This window comes from Falco rusticolus, chromosome 6, assembly GCF_015220075.1.
Source record: "Falco rusticolus isolate bFalRus1 chromosome 6, bFalRus1.pri, whole genome shotgun sequence".
Taxonomy (NCBI): Eukaryota; Metazoa; Chordata; class Aves; order Falconiformes; family Falconidae; genus Falco; species Falco rusticolus.
The window spans coordinates 54060521-54081987 of record NC_051192.1 but is presented as its reverse complement, the minus strand read 5'-3'; the positions used below and the strand labels follow the sequence as shown (position 1 = coordinate 54081987).

At 41.9% G+C, this 21467-nt stretch overlaps 1 protein-coding gene across 2 annotated transcripts in view; it reads left to right on the top strand.

The window, feature by feature from the left end:
- The first annotated feature begins 25 nt into the window (after positions 1 to 25).
- The window catches only part of FKBP1B (FKBP prolyl isomerase 1B), a 65612-nt gene continuing 44170 nt past the window's right edge, over positions 26 to 21467 (top strand). Inside the window, exons 1-2 of one of the 2 annotated variants that reach the window (XM_037391514.1) lie at positions 26 to 48; positions 15605 to 15652. Coding sequence is in view for 1 of the 2 variants with exons in the window: in XM_037391513.1 (XP_037247410.1) it covers positions 12729 to 12849; positions 15605 to 15652 (169 nt within the window). In the remaining variant the exon portion in view is untranslated. Of the gene's footprint in view, positions 49 to 12575; positions 12850 to 15604; positions 15653 to 21467 lie in introns of those variants that run through there. The other variant, XM_037391513.1, reaches the window with a different exon arrangement.

Below are 21467 nucleotides of genomic sequence, written 5' to 3'. Positions count from 1 at the left end.
CATCTTTTTGTAGTTCCTGTTTTGCCAGCATCTCCTTTCTGCTTTGATGTAAGTTGTGTCTTTTGCTATTTACATTAAAAAAAAAAAAAAGTTCATAAATTAGACCTGGGCAGAGGTTTACAAACTATCAATATAATCACTGTGGTTAAAGATGTAAGATTTAACTGTACACATTCTGCAACTTTGGCTGACTTATACTAAATATATATTTTTATAGTACTACCTGGGAAAAACAGATGTCTTGTTGAAGGCAGTTGGACCTCTGTTGTAAGAATTTTTTTAGTATCCTTTTTTCCAGATATGTTTACTGAGGAGGGTGAATACCACTAAAGAACTCCCAAATTTATGTGAAGTAATCATATTATATTCTCATTCACAGCTAACTTGGTTTGTTGTGCATTATTTCATGAAGATTACATTCAAAATGAAGACTTTTTTATATTCAATGACAAGCCAACAGTGATGACTGGAATAGGTAAAAACTAAAAAGTTAAATATGCAGGTTGGAAGATTCCTTTTTATGCAAGACTCCTGAATTTTTGGTCCATGTCTGTGCTTGCAGTGAAACCACATTTTTTAATGATTTTACCTTACCCATTGCTGACACAGATGCCCAGGCCATGCTTAAGATGACACACTGCCATCACTGGTTCACTAGAAGCTCTGACTATTCTGTACTTCCTCAAAGTGGTAGCAGGATTATTATGTCATATATTAGTGGTAGCTTTTTACTCATAGTAGTTATAATGAATAGACTACATTAAAATACAATCCCAACAGCTCCACAAATTTGGAGAGTCTGTATAAGATATTTTTGTTTTGTTTTAAAATATTAGTGCTTTGCTGCTTTGCTGTCTTCTGGATGTATTTTACTGAAACTGATAAAGCTATTCTATAGCACAGCCATCTCATCTACATTCTGAATAGTGCTTTAAATATTGTAACAAAACTATGTTGCAGCTGGATTCTAGCAACCTAAAATGTGTTTTGGATGCAGAAACTTCTGCCTCAGTAAGACTGAAATGCTCAGATGTTTCACTAAGGATAATGCGTGTTCTGCCTGCTATGCAGACATCTTGAGATCATGAACTACTCGTGGGGAAGATTGGACTTTCCTTGCTATTTTTTTTCATTTCATCATCTCTCGTAGCATGCATCTGTTCTTCAGCAGTGTCTGTGACATTATCAGAGAGTGATACAAGGCTGAATCTATGAGATTTGCCAGTAACAGAACCATCCTCAATTTTGGAATTAAGGACATCTCACAAGCGCTGAGGTCTTGAAAAATATTTTCTAGCAGAGCGACAGTGGGGTTTTCATCTAGCTCTGAAAGCATTAGGAAATATGACTTCTTCTGATGTACTTATGTTTATTTCTAGTTAATCTAGATATCTAAGATACTTAACTATAAAAATGACAACATCCACAAAGTTCCACTGGCATAGTAGTGAGGTGGTGAGGCAGTGAGGCATGATGTATTCACAGCTGATTATTGCTTTGTCCAGTGTTAAGATTTTTCCCCAAAAAACTATAGCACCTTTAGTTCACCAGAATAATTCACCTTTTGTGTCCTATCACACAACATCTTTACATTCTGTGGCAGATTTTTTTTGAAAATATGAAGCCAATCAATAAAGGTGCTTAGCAGATAAGGCAAGCAAAGGAGGTTCAGAGATCTCTGACTACAAGTAATGTTTGTAATACAATTTCAGTGAATGTGGGATGAGGCCCACTGAGAAATAAGCCTCATGGGGAGACACAAAACCTTTAACGAGTTTGCTGTGGCCTTTTAAAAAATCTTTAAGGTTCAGTGTTCCTTGAAATCTGCAGGGTTTGGATACACCACAAGGCCTATTTTGTAGCAATTGAGTTTGAACCTCAGGCTCCATTTGGGATAACATTTGAAGATCACAGGGGAGGTTTCCTCCCATGGCTTGTTCTGTGGGTTTTTTTCAGTGGGAGACAATAATGTGGGTAAGAAAATTCTGTGAGAACAGGATCCTCACATAGTACCTCCATAAACACCGTATATGACAAACCTAATTTGAAATAAGATTACCTTTCAGAGTTTATCTTTAAAAAAAATATGTAAATAGTGGAATATATGTAAAATATACAATGGGAAACAGTTTTTAAACAAGTTATACTTGGGATCAAAGCAAATTCCAAATGCAGGCACAAGGTGAATGAAAGAGACAATGAAATTCTGTTTGCCACAGCCTCATTTTTTAAAAACAGGATAAAAACAGAGTGGAAAAAATAAGCTCCCCTCATTCAATTAGCATATTTTTCAGGGGGGGGGGGGGTAGGGGGGGGGGAAGTGTCACCCTGGCATGCACAGATCAATATAGCACACACTCAGAATAAAGGCCGGTAATTGAAAACTGTCCTGGCAATACTACAGTTTTCCGTTGAGACCCAAGAAAGTAATCTGTTAGTAATCTGAGACACTCCAGTGAGCAACCAGCCTTTGCACTGATAGTGAGCTAGATTCTGATCCTATTAGCATCTCTGTGCCTCTGATTAACTTTGGTATAACTCAGATCAGAATGTCACCTGTGGTTTAAACAAGATTTTTCAGCTGGTGGCACCTTGTCTGGCTCTGTCCTGCAAATTCCAGCTGGCCAGTCTCTGTTTCTTTGGAGGAGATGGTGGTTAGAAATAGCATACAAAGTCAAAAACTGAATACCACTGACCAAGCTATACATAACTATTAGTTAGTGGCCATAAGTTTCCATGGTCCATAATGAATGTTAGAAAATTAGTCCAGCCCACATCATTGCAGAGGCTGAGCTACTCTTTATTATAATACTGATTTTACATTGCTGTTTCCCCACATTGCTATACATACTTTTCACCTGTCTTGGGATATGGTGAATACATCTTGTGTTCAGTATGGATCAGAGTTAATGATCTCCAGCTTCTTAAATATATTTACCAGCCTGTTTCTTGTCTAGTGGGAGATCGGTACCTAAATATCTCTGAATCTGAGTTCAGTGTCTTGCTGGAAAAGCTGAGATTCAGACTTCATTTTCTCCTTTATTCATGGTAAAATAACTTTTTCCAGGCTAAATCTTGCTTCAAGTTAATTAAATTGATGTTAATATTCCTGATGACTTCAGAGGAAGACAGATCCAGCTCAATATGTAATAAAAATGTAAGAGTAATAATTTTTCTAATACTAATTTAACTCAGCTTTATAAAATGTTGAATGCTTTGTGGTATTTTTACTTCAAAAATATTTCTATTTAAAGCTACTCACCATGATTTCACCAATTTAAGTTGATGTGTCATTTAGTTCAGTACTTTCAAGAAGCTTGAGCAATGTATTTATTTTTCCACATTGACATTTCTTTGCCTTGAGATCTGATTTTAAAAAATAGTTATTTGTCACAAGCTAACTGGAACAGAATGTAAAATGATGCACAGTTAATAAAGATACAAAATATGTAATCTGTCAGAGCTGATCTACTGATCACACTATGTAAATCAGCATTCTTTTGACAGTGATATGCCTGTGTGCTGTTACTGCTCTCAGAATGGGATTTAATGCGCTAGCTAGCATGTTTTTAGGTGTATGTCATGCAAAGTGGGAAATATCGAAGGGAAGACTGTATTTTTTTCAGAAATATATTTAAGAAAACTGTTAAGAAGTTTGGTTAATTAAAAAAAAATATGCAAATTATTATGTAAAGGTAAGGCCCTTTTTTTTTTCTGTGCAGGCTATAGTCAAACTAAGGAGACTTCAGGCAGGAAAGTCACAGCTTTTTTCTAAGACTATTTCTTTTATACTTGCAGTGCCATAGTCTTACCTTTCTGCAGTAATTGCCTGGGCCACATGTAACAGGCTAGCTTGATCTGTCACCTGCTAATTAGAGGTATCTAGTATGGGGACACATATGATGGCGGAGACACTGCCAGAGTACAGACAAAAGTTCTGCAGCTTCTTGTAGAAGTTCACATATTCTGTGAACTTGCTTCCACACTCTGTGATATACTGCCAGAGGGCAACTTTCCAAAGTTAGTTAAGTATATGACTGACTGCAGAGTGTCCTCTGACATGTGACCTTCAATTCTCTGAAATCCCCCTGGATCTCAGGGAAGCCACCAGAAATGCTCCATCATATTGTTGCAGCCTGAGCTATCCATCAGTCTTGCAGAAGTGTTGTCAACAGTCCTCTTGATGTTTGTGGTTCATGGACCTCTCTCTCTTCTGTAATAGAAAGGCAAATACCGTGCAATTCTAACATAGCAGTCCAGCAAGTTTGGGGGAGTAGAGCTGGCAGAGTTAATCTCTGAAACCTTCCCTTTTGTGGTTTAGAGAGAGACTCTTGTGGTTCATTGGGGTGGGAAGAAGAGAACCAAATCTTTTCAGAAGGCTACTTCATTCTTGCTCCCAGCAAGACTGTTGGGCTCAATGTTTTTTTCTGGCTTTCACAATGTGGACGCAAAATAGTTGAGGAATTAGGAAGGAAAGCATATACAAAGTGGTTATGCAAACATGGTGACAGAGAATAAGGCGAATTTCTTGTTTAATTGTAGGGGTGGGATTCATCTCACAAATTAACATTTGTCTGTTGAGGTATATACATATGTCTGCCTACGTGAAAGCTGTACCCAAGCTCCCACTGGGCAACAGAGTTGAGCCTCCGTTCTCCAACGTATCTCTAGGCTTATACACCATAGTTGTCTAAGTCAGACCCTGCTTACTGATTCACTTAAAAGTCAGTGGTGAGAAATAGATACTTTTAGGGCATGATTCATTCCATCCTAAAGTGCCTAAAATAGATAAATGACTCTTGCTTTATGAGTCTAACTGAAGTACTCGGATAGGACGTAGTTATGGATAGATGAATGCCAAGGATTGATTGCATAGTCATTACATGTATGTCTGTTATAACCAGCAGATTTATCAATGATCAGCCCACTGATAGACCTTTCTAGACTTACATGCTTCCTACCCACATCCTTCCCACCACTGAATGCCCTCTCTGTCTCAAACAACTGTTTTGTGACTTAATATTCCCATATGTATACGCCAGTCTCCTGTACTTTCTTTATAAAGCAATCAAGTTTTCAGTGGTGTTTTGAAGAAGGATTATTTCCTGAGCTTGAGTTGGGTTTATGTGGAATAGAATCTTAAGGAAAATGATAGAAACTCCAGTAGTTATGTTATGAAAATTAGACTCGGCAGAAGAGTATGAAATGTTCTTGATGAAACATTCCTGTCTTGGCAAAGAGAGGGAATGAATGATCTAATAGGTCTTTCCATCTGTAAGTCAACATTCAGCTTCCAAATTATGCCAGTCTTTCTCTTTCATAGGCATTAAATGTATTTGTTTTCGAAGACATGTCTTATTAGTACCTTCTTTTTTATATGATGAGGTAAATTTGTATTTTTGAAGTGAGATTTTTATCATTTGTACCAAGCATAACAGATAACTTAGGTACTTCTCACATGGCTAAACGCTCTTTACTGTAGCGTGCATGCTCAGTTAGATCGCTCTTGTTTGAAAGCCCACTGTGACTTGAAGAAGAAAAAAGGATAGTCAGGTTTTAGCAGATATATATTTATCCCATCTTGACAATTTTTAAAGGTCACTTAAACTTCATTTGCACTGGGAAAATAGTTTATTATTGTAAAGGAGCTTGGAACAGTGTGAGCTGGTCGTAACCCTGTATTGAAACTGGTTGGTTGACAGTGTAGACAGGGTCAAACTCTGAGCAACATTTATTTTGGGAAGTGCACTAGACAGCAAATTTCATAAGGTATATCAAAATTAGTTGCTTCTGAATCACATGGATTCTAGTATCTATTCAAGCAATTAAACCACGGTTGAGAATATTGATTAAGAAAGATCGTGAGGTCTCTCTCTGAATCAAATTTTGCTTGATGTATGGGTGTGTATGATGATAACAATTCTGATGGCCGGACTGCAAGAATAGTTTTGCTGTTGCTGTTCACTGGTAGAGCTGTTCTACTTTAGGGATGATTATGGGACAATGTCAGAAGTATCTGAAGAGAGCTGCCTCCCAGCTGTATTTGGAAACTCTCGTAACAAATCACTTTTTACTTGGTCTTCCATAGAAATGTTATTTTTGTTAAACCTGACAGGGTCTCCCTACGTCTCCCCTCATGATATAAACAAATTATTGCTGAATATGTTGTAACACAAACCTGATAATAAAAGTTAGGTGGTGGTAACATTGTGCTGCTATCCACCTGCTTTTTTTAAGTGGTTCACCTATAGCTTTCTGTGTAGGCTGAAACAGAGCTAGTGGGTGATGATCTTAATACATAACAAATTAAGTTAATTTGTGAGGTAGAATTGTATTGAAGGTCCTGTGGTGTCTGCGTTCTCACTGAAAGGCTGCAATGGTTTTGGCCTTCTGTTTTGTCTCAGATAAGGCCTTAATTTAGAAGAAAAAAAGATAAAAATACTGTCCTACTTCACTAGGAAGGATTAGCTGGGTTTTTTTCCATTTGAGGGTCAGTTTAAGCCTAAATAGTTCTCCAGGATTCAGCCACCTTGACTCCATAGGTGCAAAAACTAGAACAGCTGATGCAGCCTTGCCTTGCTGTAGGAGACCTGAAGGCCAAATGCTGGATCAACCCTCACGAGGAGCTGAACACAGGAAGGATTAGTGTTTGTGTTTGTCTTAGAGATGAATGTAAAAAGCCTGAAATTTTCAGTGGCTGTCGTCAATCTGTTGACACTCACTTTAATTAGAGTTAAAGCTGTTGCTGGAGTATCATGCAAAAAACCCCCAAACTTTTTACAATCTTTCTGTGCTGTCCTACTTGTAGCCATCCTAGTATGTGTGCAACCTGCCTCTCTGCATGCTGATCTTTCTTTCAGTTGTAACTTCAGATCATTTTGGTCCGGAGGTTCTAGAAACTCATTAAATAGTGTTATAATTGCACATGCAGAATGAAGGAAAACAAATATGGCCTTAATTTTCTGAATCCATTACCCAGCTCCCTTGATTCATTTATCTGGAGGATTGAGAATGCCAGTTAATTTCTTTTCCACAGTTACATTTTCCAAAATCATCGAAAGACTAATCAGAAGCTTGTAGCTAATATTTGCGGTTTGTTTGGTTTTCTCCTGTTGTTTGAACTGCTTCCAATATGTCTTGCCAGTGACATTTCTTCACCAAGCAGAATAAATACCGCAACTACAGAGAAAAGAGTTTTATTGGAGAAAGCAGTAAATGTGCTGCACTGTAAATACAAAGTTTCTCAAAGTCACTGTCTTCCTTCTATAACTTCATTGGCAAGGAAATGACAGAGCTGGAATAATTAGTTAACTGTTTATAGATGTGATTCCAGTACTGTTCTGTTCAGTTTGAAAGATAGATCTACTTACATTTTTTAATCCATTTTTTGCTATGAAAGATTGGATGGAAGAGAAAATCTAATCCTCTTGGGCTGTCTGCTTATGATATTGTTATTATTGGAAATGTTATTTGTGAGACCACACTGCATGACCCTGAGTTCAGGCTCTGGACCCCAAGGTGTTACATTCATGTATAATAAAAGAGGACCTCTGCCCCTGAATTGTTTGCAATCTAAATAGACAAGGCAGAATGATCATTCTCATTATATAAATTAAATTCTGAGGCACAGAGCAACTCAGAGCATATCTTCAATTCAGCAAGCTGGCTTCAAAATGGTAGGCAGTGAAGCAGTATCAGCACAGCAATATGCATGCGTGTTAATTAGCCTGGATGGATGCTGCAATTTTATATTTATATTGCATCTGAGATGCTAGCTAGTTTTTACACATACTGTTGTGAAGTGCCCAGTAGATCTATTAGCCACTTTGGAGCATGATGCATTGCAAATAGAACCAAAGTGATTTAGGGTCATGCATTCTATTTCAGGACTGTGGTTAACCTCGCTACCACTTCTTTATTTCCTTCTCTTCTTCATTCTGTAGGAAAAATATTACAGACTTATAAAGCAATTTAGGAGAAGGGATCTTTGAAGGCCATATGGTCCAGTTGCTTGCTTGAAACAGGGCTGATTTCAAAGTTTGATCATATTCCTCAGAGCTTTGTTTGATAGCTTATCTTGTGAAGACTTTTTCCCCTATATTTAGTCAGAATTTCCCTTGCTGTGACTTGTGTCTATTACTTCTTGTCCTTTTGTTGGGCATTTCTGAGAAAAGTGCGGCACCATCCTCTCCACCACCCATTAGGTAGTTGTAGATAGCAACTGAGGTCCTTCTTTAGCTTTGTCTTCTTCAGGCTGAACAAATCCAGCTCTTGTCACCTTCCCCACATTCTCCAGCCACTAACCACATTGTATTGGTTGGATTTGCTCCAGTATGTCACTGACTTTTCTTGTACCAGGGAGACAGAAGCTTGAGGGAGTGTGAGTCCATCTGAAGACATTAATCTAAACCTACTTTTTTTTGGAAGTGGTAAATTGCATTAATATTTTCTGGAAGTGAGCTCCATTAGTTAAGTCCTGGTGTTGCAGAATTTTTGCCTCCATTCTGGAGCATAAGCTGCCAATTTCATGGTTCTAACAGCTGCTGGTGTGTATCCTGATGAGCTGGAGCTCTTCCCTGTGCTTACCTGAGGCGACCTTACCTAGTCCTGTACAAGTCTTTGAAGATCAGGAAGAAGACCTTCATAATGACTCACATGTAAGTGCTGTGATAGAGAATAAGTGAATATCTGAGTTGCGAAGAGCCCAGTGAGCCAGAAGAGAATGCCAGGGAGAAGTGGCCGCTTTCAAGTCAGTTTTAGCACTACTGAAAAATTCTGGCTGCAGTTTTGCACTCATAGCTACAGCTGCAAGAGGAAACTATGGATACAGAAGTGGATGAGGAAGATGAGGATTCAGAATAATTGTTTCAGGAGGAAGCTTTATTCTGTTTGGGGGCATTTGGAACTAATATCAGTTGTTAGGATGCAACTGTGCTTGCAGACGTGTGGTAACCAGCAGTGGTGAGAAGTGAGACAGGCTTCTTATGACAGTTTCATTGAGATTTTTGGTATGTTTTGATCTATTTATCAAAGAGCCATCACTGCAGGTATGCTCTCAGAATTGCTCTGGGCACCTGCTTTGAGGGAAGTCACTGATTCTGGCCTGACTCTGGTTGTTGTTTTATTTGTTGGTTGTTTTTTTTTTTTATCAAAGCTAGTTGATGCACAGGAACATTTGCAGTGACATGACCTGCTGAGCTGTGCAGGCTGGTGTTTATTTTGGTTGGTTCTTTTCTGGTGTGGTGCTGGTTTTGCATGTCCTGTACACTTTTGAATGAAAACTACTTGACCGTGCATGTTGGTTCAGTGAGTGGAAAGGTCAGTATTTGTAATGCATTTTTAGTTTGCTTTCGTTATTTGTTCATAGAATGGTGGCTGGATTTCAAAGTAATACTGAGTCCTTCATGGATGCTGGTGAGGGAAATGTGTATTGTCTGGGTTTTTTTGTGGCCTCCATGAATTTATAAGTTTGCAGAATTTGTGCTTTCCATTTATGGGCAATTTAGTGCTTTGGCCTTCCAGGGGAGTTCTTCGTGTGCATATGGATTCTATTACACATGATTTGTAGATCCTTTATAGTTTTTAAAAACAGTGAAGAATAGGATTTCACAATAAAGGAACTATGAACTAAATTAAAACACCCTAAAAACTGGAAAACTGTTTGTCTTCCTAGAAGTGGAAATGCATAAATAGTTTGTAAACAGTGCAGGCTTTAGGGGTTTTAACTAAAGAAAATGAGATACTTAGCTGCTAAACTTTGAGGTTTGGGGTTTCTGCAATAACTCATAATGACTGTGATCAACTCTTTGTGACCACTGAGGAATCTTAGACATTGGAGTCATGTGGTTCCATCATAACGTTTGGGAACAAGGGTTCAGAGACCCTCCAGCTTTTCCAGGCTGCTGGTTTTGTTGCCAGGATAGAAAGACGTGCTGTGGGAAGGTCTTGTGGTAAACTGCTGTTCAGAAAGGTGAGCTCTACAGAGCCTTGGAAGCTGAGAATAATGGACTTTATTCTTGATACAAGTATGCTGGATCCCAAAGCGGAAAGAGGTGGATGTTGTACAATAGCTTTCAAGGAGTGTTCTTTAAAACACTAATCTCCTGGTCTGCTTTGATAATTTGGTTTTAGCAATTTCCTTGGTCGTGGACTTTCCCTCTTAGCCCCTTTGTCTTTTTTGCCTCTCCTCCAATTCTCTGCCAATCCTAAACAGCTTTCCCTTGCATTTCAGAGGCTTTCCTGAAGATAGAGGACATTCCTTGTTTCAGTCTTCTCTTCCAAGACCTTTGTATGCTGTGTAGTTGTTAACAACAGTGTCTTTGAGGACCTCAGTGTCTCTGGTGAGTACTACAAGGTGAAAAGTAACAACATTGATTGTTATTCAATGTCTGTGGTGACAAAAATTTTTAAAAATATTCACCCGCCAATTTTAAGATACTCTCTACAGATCCTTTTTTCTATCTTGGAATTTGGTCTCACATTTCTTTCCATGTGCTTGGGAATACAAGTGTAGAGGATCTAATTAGCTTATGCCTGAAAGAAACTCTATGTCTGCATATAGGGACCCAGCATGGGCAAGAGGCCGTGGGATGGGATGCTTATAAATAGAGCAGGTTTAGACCTAGGTCAATGCTTGGTCCCTCCTAATCCCACCTTGCGGCTTGTGCAGTTTGCTGTTGGTGGGTTTCACTTTTTTATTATGGTTGTAAGTCTGCCTGAGAATGCCGGGATCTGTGTTTAAGGCCTGTTATTTGTGATGATGCTTGGAGCAGATGTTCTGTGGTCCCTTCTGAACTATATCTATTATGCAGTTGAGTCCAATCTCCTTCTGTCACTAGACATGACTTGGGAACACCTTTTCTTCCACCATCATGGAAAGATGTGTAGCCCTGATAAAACGAAGCGTGTACTTGTAAAGGCTAAAGGGAACACAGCAAAGTATAAATGGTTTTTATTCATCAGAGTTATGCTTTCTGAAGTTCCAGTTGTCTGAGAGGACATAGACATCTGCCTGGAGCCTGGATGAAAGCAGCCCTTTCTTGTAAAGTCAAGGGCTCTACTAGGACACTGTGTACCTAGAATTTCACTTTATAACTCCCCTTATATGCTCAGCATTTGCCTTGTTGCTCTGTAATGCCTCTGAGGCACATCTGGGATCAGCAATGTTCGTGTGTTCTTAATACCTCTGTGCCACTTACCTCCTACCTGCCATTTTCCTATTTCTCAAATGCATCTTTCTACTGATCAGAAATCAAATGACGTTCTGAGATTGACACTGAAAAAAATCCCTTTTCAGACTTTGCAGTGTTGCAGATATGTTCTGATGAACTGAAGTAAGTGCCTGCTTACTCTATATATGCTACATACAAATATAGAAGTCACTGGGGTGGAAGGCAGGCTAAAGGAAGCCCTGTCCAGTCCTTAGTACCGCTTCTGAACTTGTGTGAACTCATGCTTTTTCCTCACTTGCCTCCTTTCGGGAAGCTGCATCCAGCCAGCCCCAGTAATTTTGGAGTGGCTGACTCACAATAAAACATACATACAATAAATCATGCAAGTGAACAGTCAGTCTGATCAGAATAGTGTGAAAAGCAGCAAGGAGGAGGTCAGTTATAGTTCAGGGTGTAGATGCAAGGGCCACATGATCACAGTTACAAAACGACACAGTGTTTCTGCAGTTCAGTCATCCTGACAGCTGCCTTGTATAGATGCTTTTTTCCTGAATGGAATCTAGTTTGTAACAGATAAAAATCCTGAAAAAGCAATGTCAGAGAGTGCAGGCTGGAATTAGATGGATACAGACAGCTCTTTCAGTTGGAAAACTGATGACATTGAGGTTCCATTTCATATTTTTTAACCCAGAACACACAGAACTGTAAACAGAACTATTCCTTTAGAGTCAGTGGGAACTACGACATTCACGAGCACAGTAGGTTTATGGGGAAATAGGATTTTTCCTCTCTTTAGGGCACACTCGTCAGAAGTAGTTGTAGCTCTAGCACAGGCTTTTGCATCTCTAGTCTCACATCATGGGAGCACCAGAGCAATACATACATGGATTTTCTTATTTCAGACACGGGTTAGGGCAGGAAGTTAGCAATTCTGTTGTGCACTGACAACTCGGGGTACCTCACACTGGCCTGCTGGAGACCTGCCGCTGCTGCAGCCCCCTCCAGCAGCGGGTACACAGGCGGCTCCGGCCGGTGCGGACGCTCCTGCCTGCGTGGCCGGTTGCAAGCGGGGGTGGCTGCCCCCCGCGCTCGGTGCAGCCCCGTCCCGCAGCCTGCACGGTGTCAGGAGCGCGCTGCGCGGCTCCCCGCCTGCCCGCCGTGCCTGCGCCCGGCAGCGAGCTCGGAGCGCCGCACCGCTACTCCCAGCTCCCGCAGGCGCCCCAAGCCCTCCCGCCGCTCAGACCGCGCGGCGGGCACGGTCGGACGCCGGGGGTCTGTGTGGGGGGTGAGACAAGACCCCCGGGGAAGCGCTCTGCCGGGCACCCACCGCGCGGGGAGTCGGCGGGAGCCCCCGGTAAAGCCAACCCTGCCCGGGGGAGGGCAGCAGCACCCCCCGCACAGCACGGGGTGGGGGGGCCTCGCCGCGGCAGCCCCCGGGCGCTCCGGGCGGGGGCGGGCGGCCCCCTCCCCTCCCCGGCCTCCCCGCCCCTGCCCCGCATTGGCTGCGGGCGGCTGACGGGCAGCCGGGGAGGCCCCTGACAGCCGGCCGCGGAGGGCATGCCTGCACTGGGGGTCCGGCCGCGCCGGGGAGCGGGGCCGTGCCGAGCCGAGCCGAGCGAGCCGAGCCCAGCCCGTGCCACCATGGGGGTCGAGATCGAGACCATCTCTCCGGGAGACGGTACGGGACCGGGGAGGGGAGCAGCCCTGCGGTACAGGGGCGGGGGCGCCCGGCTCCGACCGGCGGACCCGACCCGGTGGGTGCCAGCCGGGGCGCCCAGACCGGAGGGAGCCGCCGTCCCCGCCGGCGGGCTGAGGACGGAGCGCGGGGCCCCGGTGCGGGCAGACGGCGGGGTGGCAGGAGGGAAGGCACGGCCGCCCCCACGCCCCCCACGCCTCGGGCACGCACCCCTGATGCGGGAGGGGGCAGCGGAGCCAGGCAGCCGCCCGGCGTCCCGGCGGCGGGGGAAGCCGGTGGCTCCCCGGGCGGCAGCGCCGCAGCTCCCGGCCGCTGGGGCGGCGAGGGGGCCGGAGATTTTCTCTGGCATTCGCCGACAGCTGCGCGGCCGCGGGGCGGACGGGGGGCAGCGGCGGGGCTGGGCAGGGGGCGCGGGGGTGCGGGGGGCAGCGGCGGGGCCGGTCACGGCCCCCGGCCGCAAACTTTACCCGGTGCCTAGCCCAGCCGCGCCGGGGGCCACCGGCCATTTGCGGGAGCATCCCTCCCGGCGGGGCAGCCTGCCTCCTCCCGTGCGCACGTGTGGTGCTGAGGGCCGAGGTGCAGCCCGGGTGACAGTGCCCTCTGCTTGGCGCAAGCTGGCCTTTCCAATGCCGATTTGGTGGTGGTTTGCTCTTCTGGGGCATTGTAATAGCATTTCGTAAGGTTTGGGGTTGGTTTCCTTTTCAAGAGGACGTAATTTCTAACATACGGCCATACGTATCTTTATAATAGGCCAGATTCATCCGTGGCTGGTACATAACCGTAAATAATTTGTTCAAGCCGATCTCAGCTTAACTTTCTTGGCCCGGTGTCTTTTCTTTCTTTGTGTATGCTTTTAAATTGGCTTCTCCCTCTGTGCTGTTTAGCTCTGGGGATCAAATTCTCGTCTTGGTTGCACAGATGTAAAAGCAGAATACTTAACGTGGGTATAAGTAATGTTGCAGGGCTGAGAGCAGAAAGAAGGGTGGAACTTAATCTCGCAATAGTACTTTCTAGCTATTAAATATATCAAGGCTGTCTTTGTAAGCAATATGCTATTCCAAATAAGGTTATATGGATTAGTTCTCTTGGTTGCAAGTCTTAATCAAAATCAGCTGACTTTAAACACTGTCTTAAAACCACAGCTAGTCAGCGGTCTTGAGAATCTCTGCTTTTAATTCAGCTTTGATGTGAATTTGCGTAGCTCTGTTGCCTTTGCTGGTGTTAGACTCACACAGCAGATTATGTGTCAGTAAGGTCTGATACTCCTTTTCTCAGATCTCCGTGTAATAGTAACTCATTTGAATAACAACTGTTTTACCGAGGGTAGGATTCATCTCACCTAAGTCTTCTCTGGTTAGGTGGTGAGTCTAAAGCAGTCTTCTAGGGTTTTTTTTCTGCAGTCATCTCCAGAGAATAATCCATTTTGCCTTTCTCTGGATAGGCTGGGTTTCTCTCAATGCCCTGCTAATTCTCCACTGTCAACAGAAGCAGCCCAGGAGACTGCCGTATGATCATTGCCTGTGTTTTAGATAGCTAGAGTTAAATGAGATGAATCCCATGACTGTACAGCAGTGCCCTAACTGGGTACCTACTTGTACTGCATTTTGTGCAACCCACAGCTGGAGATATTCCAGCCAGCCAAGCTGATGAACCAGGCTGCTTAGATGACACTTGGGAGCACCATCTTCTCGATTTCATGTTATGAATCTTGTTTCATTGTATTAGCCTGCCTTCCTGCCATTTTACTGCTCATGGTGGTCTTGGCATATAAGCCCCAAGTATACAGCTTGTGTGTTACTTGTTTTATACCCTGCAATGCACCCTGTAATGCATAGCTTGTTATCATGTTAATTCAGACTAAAAGAGGCCAGAAAGCCAAGTAAGATAGGAGCCTGCTTTTCTACCTGAACCCCCAGTTTCTAGCTTTCTGTTAAGGGTGTTCCTTAATGATCGATCTCATTCATATTTTTAAGTTCTTCTGAGCCTTGGCCCTCCCTCAACCAACATAACCTTGATTTTTCAAGTAATCTGCTTTAATACACCTTTGGCACCTAATTGAGCCTGGAAAAATCTTTCCCTAGTTTTTAGTGCCTTTGGCAGCACAGGTAAAATGGAAATGGTAGTTTCATTTTCCAGTGGCAAGAAAATAATATAAGCTCTTTTCTCCTTTCAGTATGAAAATTTTAGGAGGAGTTACCGGGTTCTTACAACAACTCAGTGTATCACTGCTTTAGTGTTGCCCAATGCTGTAAAATTAAACTGCTTTTGTATGTGAATTTTTTTTTTTAAACTCTTCCCTGCTAATTAAAGTAGCCCTTGTTAGAGCTGTCTTGAGTGAAAGGCATTAGAACTGTGAATACAAATGGACTTTTTCATAATGTCAGCCTAAGATTTTATTTGAAAAATTACAGCAAAAAAATTCCAAGAATTTTAAGGTTATAATCAGTGAAGCATTGACAGTCTTTTTGCACTTACAGAATGTAAATGCATATATAATGCACACATGTATAGGGAAACTTATGTAAGGAAAATATTATTTGGTCTAAGAGCTGAATAGGAGCCAAGCTGGGATCTTCTATCCTAAATGATACCCATTCCTGTCTTACATATTAGTAATTTTATAACACATAGTCAATACGAATCTCAGTCTAGCATTTTTTCTTTTAAAAGATAAAACTGCCTAGCCACACAGGTCAATCAGAGAAAATGAAAGAACAACCTTTTATACTTTTAACAGGACGGACATTTCCAAAGAAGGGTCAGACATGTGTGGTGCACTACACAGGTAAGGCATGTTTTGAATGTTCTCTCAGTCCTGACTGCCTTGCATTGAAGAGTGATTTCCCATTTCAAATGTGTTTGGTGTATTTTTTGCTTTGTTCTGTCACTCATAATCCATTTGATTATGTTCTGATGGGTTTTCTGAATATTTCACTTCTAGCTGAGCAGTTCAGGCTACAGTACCTAGAGGTGCCTGCTAACAGATTTGCCACTATACTAGCTAATGAAATCGAGCATGAAACTGAAAATACTGGGCTCAAATTTTTCTAGCCTCTGATCTTGATATAGACAATTGATCATTGTATATATCTTAAAAGCATGTGTCTATGTATTGGCAGTAAAATTCATTCCAGATTGAAGAGATCAATACAAGGTCTATTTAACACCTGCTTTATGGACTTGTATGAATCTTAAGTGACGAGTTGGTTAATGGAGCTGTTTATGCTGCATCTTTGCGCAGAGGGGAAAATGTCCTTTAAATCGGTTTGTGACGCTGTGTTTTGTATATAGTCATGTAAATTGTCAAAAGGATGCAAAGACCTCTGCAGTCTGAGTCCCCAGCTGGGAAGTTCACATCAAAAACTGCCATTTTATGGGTTGGTTTTTTTTCCTTAAGAAGGCAAAACATAGGTGATCAGGGTATTGACAGCTACTGATCTGGGCCTGGATCTGTGAGGTAGTGTTTTTCCTCTAGTGTTCAGTATTACAGGAAAGTTCTCACTGGTAGCTGTTCCCCTCTAGCAGTTTTGCACTTGCTTCTGTAGCTTACAGCTGGAGCGAGGTGGGAGCATTTTCCAGTAAAATTAACTAATGAGGTAAACCTATTTGTGTTTTCAAGAAGCTTTTTGATACAGTTTCAATAGTATCACTCTTCAGAACTGTGAATTAGTCCGCTGGCTTAGGATATAGGATGTTTGGGTTTAAACTTTCTGTGTTTGTATATTCAGTGTTTTGATCTGATGAAGATTGCTAGTTTGAATTAGAAGCAGTAAAACACATGCGTCTCCCATGCCAGTCTCAGCTCTTACATACATTCTTCTGTAACTTGGACCTGAAAATAGATGTTTTGAAACTATTTTTGTGAAGATGCTGAAAGATATGTTTCTGTTCCGGTCCAAATTTCATAAGTTTTTGTGAGATAAGATTGTCACCTCCCACCCCCAACTAGTTCAAGATAAATTTAAACGTCAGAACTGAAACAGGCAAAAAACAATTTGAGGCCAGTGGCTCCCACCAAGTGCAATTTTGCTGGATAACTTCAGAGTGAGTGTGAATGGTAAATGTGGAAACATAACAAGATGCTGCATATTCTTATTGCTATTGGATACCATCTTAGATGAGGCTATCATAAGCTGGCTTTGACATGAAAGACTTTATGAAAACTCATTAAATCAATCTCCAGCATAAACTGTGCTTCCTCCATGTATCTTGCTATTTGTGCTACGCAGCCTCTCTAGCTCCCAGATCAGAGCAGATACTAGGAAAAGCTCGTCATCTTAAGTTCCAGTGCTGTTGCAATGTCCAAGCAGTCTTTGGTGGTAATATTTTTAAGGGGAGCCCCATGGCTGGTGGATAAAGTGTTTTCTTCCAGTGGTCTGTAAAGCATATGGGAAAGATGACATACGAATGTCAAGTTTTAATTTAGAAGTATTTTATCTGAATGCAATGTAACTTCTTTTTATCCTGGTGTGATTCTGGATATGTTCGGGATTAATCTTTAAATTATCTGTCTTATTTCTATGATCTTATTAGGCCTTACTGTGCTTAATGCTTATTCTCACCACACTCCTGTGAGTCCTGCTTTAGGAAGTGGATAACTAAGTTACAGAGGCATCTGCAGAGATAGCCAGAATATCTCTCCTGTCCCCTGAAATGGGAGTTAGGAAAAATTAGGACCTGTAGGTGCAAGGAAATGATCCAGAAATCCTGCTTTCCAGAGCTGCCTTATATTGGGTGCATGTAAAGTTCGCAGGTTGTCTCTGTGTTCAGCCTACATGTCACTCTGGAGCTGGGCACAGGTACCTGCAGGGAGGTGTTGTAGCCTGGGAAGTGAGGGAACCATGCACTGGCTAGATTCCACCAAGATCTAGAGGTCACTTGGATCCCCAGAAAAGTCTAACCTCACTGGAGTGCTCCAAGCACTGCTCTGAATCCAGCATCAAGCACAGCAGACAGCCACTTGCTGTCAAAACCACGGCCTGTGGGAACTCACTTTATGTATAACAACAGAACAGTTGTTTCAGCCGTGGCAAACAATGTTCAGTTGCCTTTTCCAACAGAAGAGGGTCATAGCTCTATTTGCCGCATCCCTAACTGCAACCATTATGTTCTTGGAGAGGAGAAAGCTGCAATTTCCCACTCCAGTTTAGCCTGGGACATTCTGCAGTGAAGAATGCAAGAACCATGGGCAAGAAAAGGAGCAGTCAAGAGGGTGAGTAATTGGTTCAGGCACTTCTGCAGGAGTACTGACGGAGTTGTATCCAGTCCCCTGTCTTCAGGGATTATTTCTGTACTTTTTTAAAAAAAAACCAAACCAACCAATTATTTTTCCATATAGTGGTGCCTAGTCTTGACAGCTTGGTAGGCCATGTAACTTCTTGCTGTGGCCTTTCCTCCCTCATACTGATGCACGCACTATGTGGCGATACAGGTCCTTAGCACAAACATGGTTGGTTCTGTGGTTCCCTGAAGGGCTAGATTTTTTGTGCGCACGTAGAAAAAAACATTGCCTGTCCACTAATTATTCATGTCATGAGAGTTTCCAGCTGGGAGGAGGAGGAGAGTAGAAAGGGCTTGCTTCTGCTAGAGCAACTTAACAATTTTTTAAGAAGACTCAAACGAAGAGTGGGCTGTGGGCTCTATTTTGTCTTATTTCCCTGTCTTGCCTTCCATCTCAAAGAGTCTCATAGATGTGCATTTACCATGTGTTGGGGAGTGATGGCGGAGAGCATGCACAGGAGGGGACTGCTGGCACTACAGGAGTAAAAGGCCTGTAGCTTGCTTCTGAAGCATCTTTGGGAAGAAGTTTTTTAGGAGCAAGCTCTCTGCATGAGTTGTCCTAGCAGTCCATGCAGAAAAAGTCCAGAGAAGACCAAAGGCTGGTATCCTAGATATTTGACAGAACTTCACAGAGTCCTGTCTGCTCATCCTCCAGGGTCTTCTGATTCATGCATCCCCAAAGTAGGGATTCAGCAGGGTAGTTTCTAGTCTGACGACCCCACATGTTCTGGAGAAGTGGGAAGTGAGAACTGGAATCTCCTCAAGATGAAGGAGAACTGTGATCAAGTTTTACACTTCTGTTGTCAGCGATCCAGCTATTAGGCTGTTATATGTGGCAGCTTTGCCTCCTCCTTCCCTCCTTGTTCGACTAGAGATGCATAATCTCAGGAGTAGACTTTGTGGTCTGATTCCCAAATGCATTGTGATGCCTTTAATGGACAGACCTGAGTTCCAGTGGCAGCAGGGGTTAAGGTGCAACCTCACTGGGGAACAGTTTAGAAGGAACCTCTTAGATGAAGCAGATATTTTTCTTTTTTGTTGTTTTGGTTTGTGTTGTTGGTTGTTGGGTTTTTTTCCCAAAGAGTCGTTCTTGGCTGCTTTACAATTAGAGCAGGATTTTTGGATTATCCTTCAGAAGCATGTAACTGCCCTTTCTGACTACATAAGACGACTTAGTGCCTAACTTTGGTACTGTAAATCACCTGCTAAATTTTCAGGTTTACACAGCCTAAGTTAAGTATACAAATACATGCTCCAGATTGTTGTAGATTAGATAGGAGAACTGTGATAGAACATGAAACCAAGCCCCGATCTTAGTGTATGATGGAATAATGTGGTCAGATTCCCGTATGTTTTATATTTGTTAAGAAGTATAAAAATGCAATAATTTCTTCTTATCATCCAGCATCTATGTTTTGTCTCGAAAGTTACCTGACGCTATATTGAAGTAATGGGATTGATAGATAAGGTACTGTGTTGGCACCAAAATGCATTTCCAGCAGCAATGGTTTATGTCATGTTTTTGTCAGAAATTTCATTGAGCAGGCTTCTGAAAGCCTTTGGCAATCTGCTTACTCCTTCTGTTTTCCATCTGTGAAATGATAGTTGTACTTTGCCTCATGTAGACTGCAAGCAGTTTGAGATATGAACTGCCTCTCTTTGTGACTAACATAATGGTGTCCTAATCTTGATGAGTCTTCAGGTTACATTGTAGTACTGATAGTAATACAAGTAAACAAATTACAGTGTCATTAGTCCTGAGTGTATCAACAGAATTGAGGCATTTTCTGCAGTTTTGTTTGCTGTGATTTAAATTTGTTGACTCTGGCAATGGGAATTACCAGTGCAGAATTTTCAAAGATTTATGAAGGTGAAACAAAACAAGACTCAGTTAGAAATGCCCCTAAACAAAACCTTTGATGAGGTTGTGAATGCTCTGTCTAGAGACTGTGGGGTAAAACCTGCACTCTGGGAAGCTGAATACCATTCCTGGTCCTCCTGCCTGATGATGGTGTGCCCTCAAACAAGCTTTGCATATATTGGTCCCAAATCTGCTCTTAACAATGAAAGGGCAGCTTTTTTTCCAAGTTATTCAGAGCTGACATTCTCTTGTGCTGTCCCATGTAGCTTGTGGCTGAGCTGAATTCTTAACCTCTTCATCTTTCTCCTTGTCCACTTGTAAATCTGTGGTAATAATACAATTACCCTTTTTGAGGAACTGATGATGTTCAGTATTTGTAGTGTGCTGGAACAGACTTGCTTGAGTAAGGCTGTGAAGGCACATTAAATCATTAAACTGAACTTCTATTGGAGAAGATTTTCCATAGACCTTTTTAGATTAGGGCAATGACCACAAAATTGCATCACATACATTTTGAATGGAATGGAATAGACTAGAATATTTCAGTTTCATGGGACCTACAAGGATCATCTAGTCCAACTGTCTGACCAGTTCAGGGCTGACCAAAAGTTAAAGCATGTTGTTCAGGGCATTTTCCAAATTCCTCTTAAACACGAACAGGCTTAAGGCATTGACCACATCTCTAGGAAGCCTGTTCCAGTGTTAGACCACCTTCTTGGTAAAGAAATGCTTCCTAATGTCCAGTTTAAACCTCAGCTGACACACCTTTGAACCATTCCCATGTGTTCTGTTGCTGGATCCCAGGGAGAAGAGACCAGCACCTCCCTCTCCACTTCAATATTTCAGTACTGGAAAGTTGATTGATTTTTTTAAATGCTTAAAATCAATTTCCCCATTGACATAAGTTAATATTACTCCACTTATTTGAGCTGAGCTGTACAAATTCATTCTGTTTTAGGAAGCAGACCTTTATTTAAAGCAGAACAAATGATTAATTGTCCTTTTCCTAGTGATCTGAGGACAAACTCGTATAATCTCCTTTTCCCAAATATTACCAAAATTACTTTATATTGTTTCTTTAGCTTTGGCAGTGGTGTAGTGTTGAGAGTTATGGTTGTATCTGTGTAGTTGAAAGCCTCTTTTCTTTTTTTTTTCCCCACCTTTTTTTGTTCTAGCAAAATCATACTGCGTAGATGCAGGTTAATAGTAATTTATAGAATATGCTTGATTTATCATGATTTCAAAAAGCATTTTCCATTTAACACAATACAAATATAATGCAATTCCCTTGAAATAACTCTTGCCAAAAGAGAACAGATCTGCCTATTTTTCTTGGATCAAAATCAACCCAGTCTTAAGTGTACGTAGTAAAAGCCAGAAATTTCTCTGTACTGACATGCTCTCAAAAAGACTAATGTAAATTCAGAGTAACTTTGTGGACTGTCATATATTTGTTTAT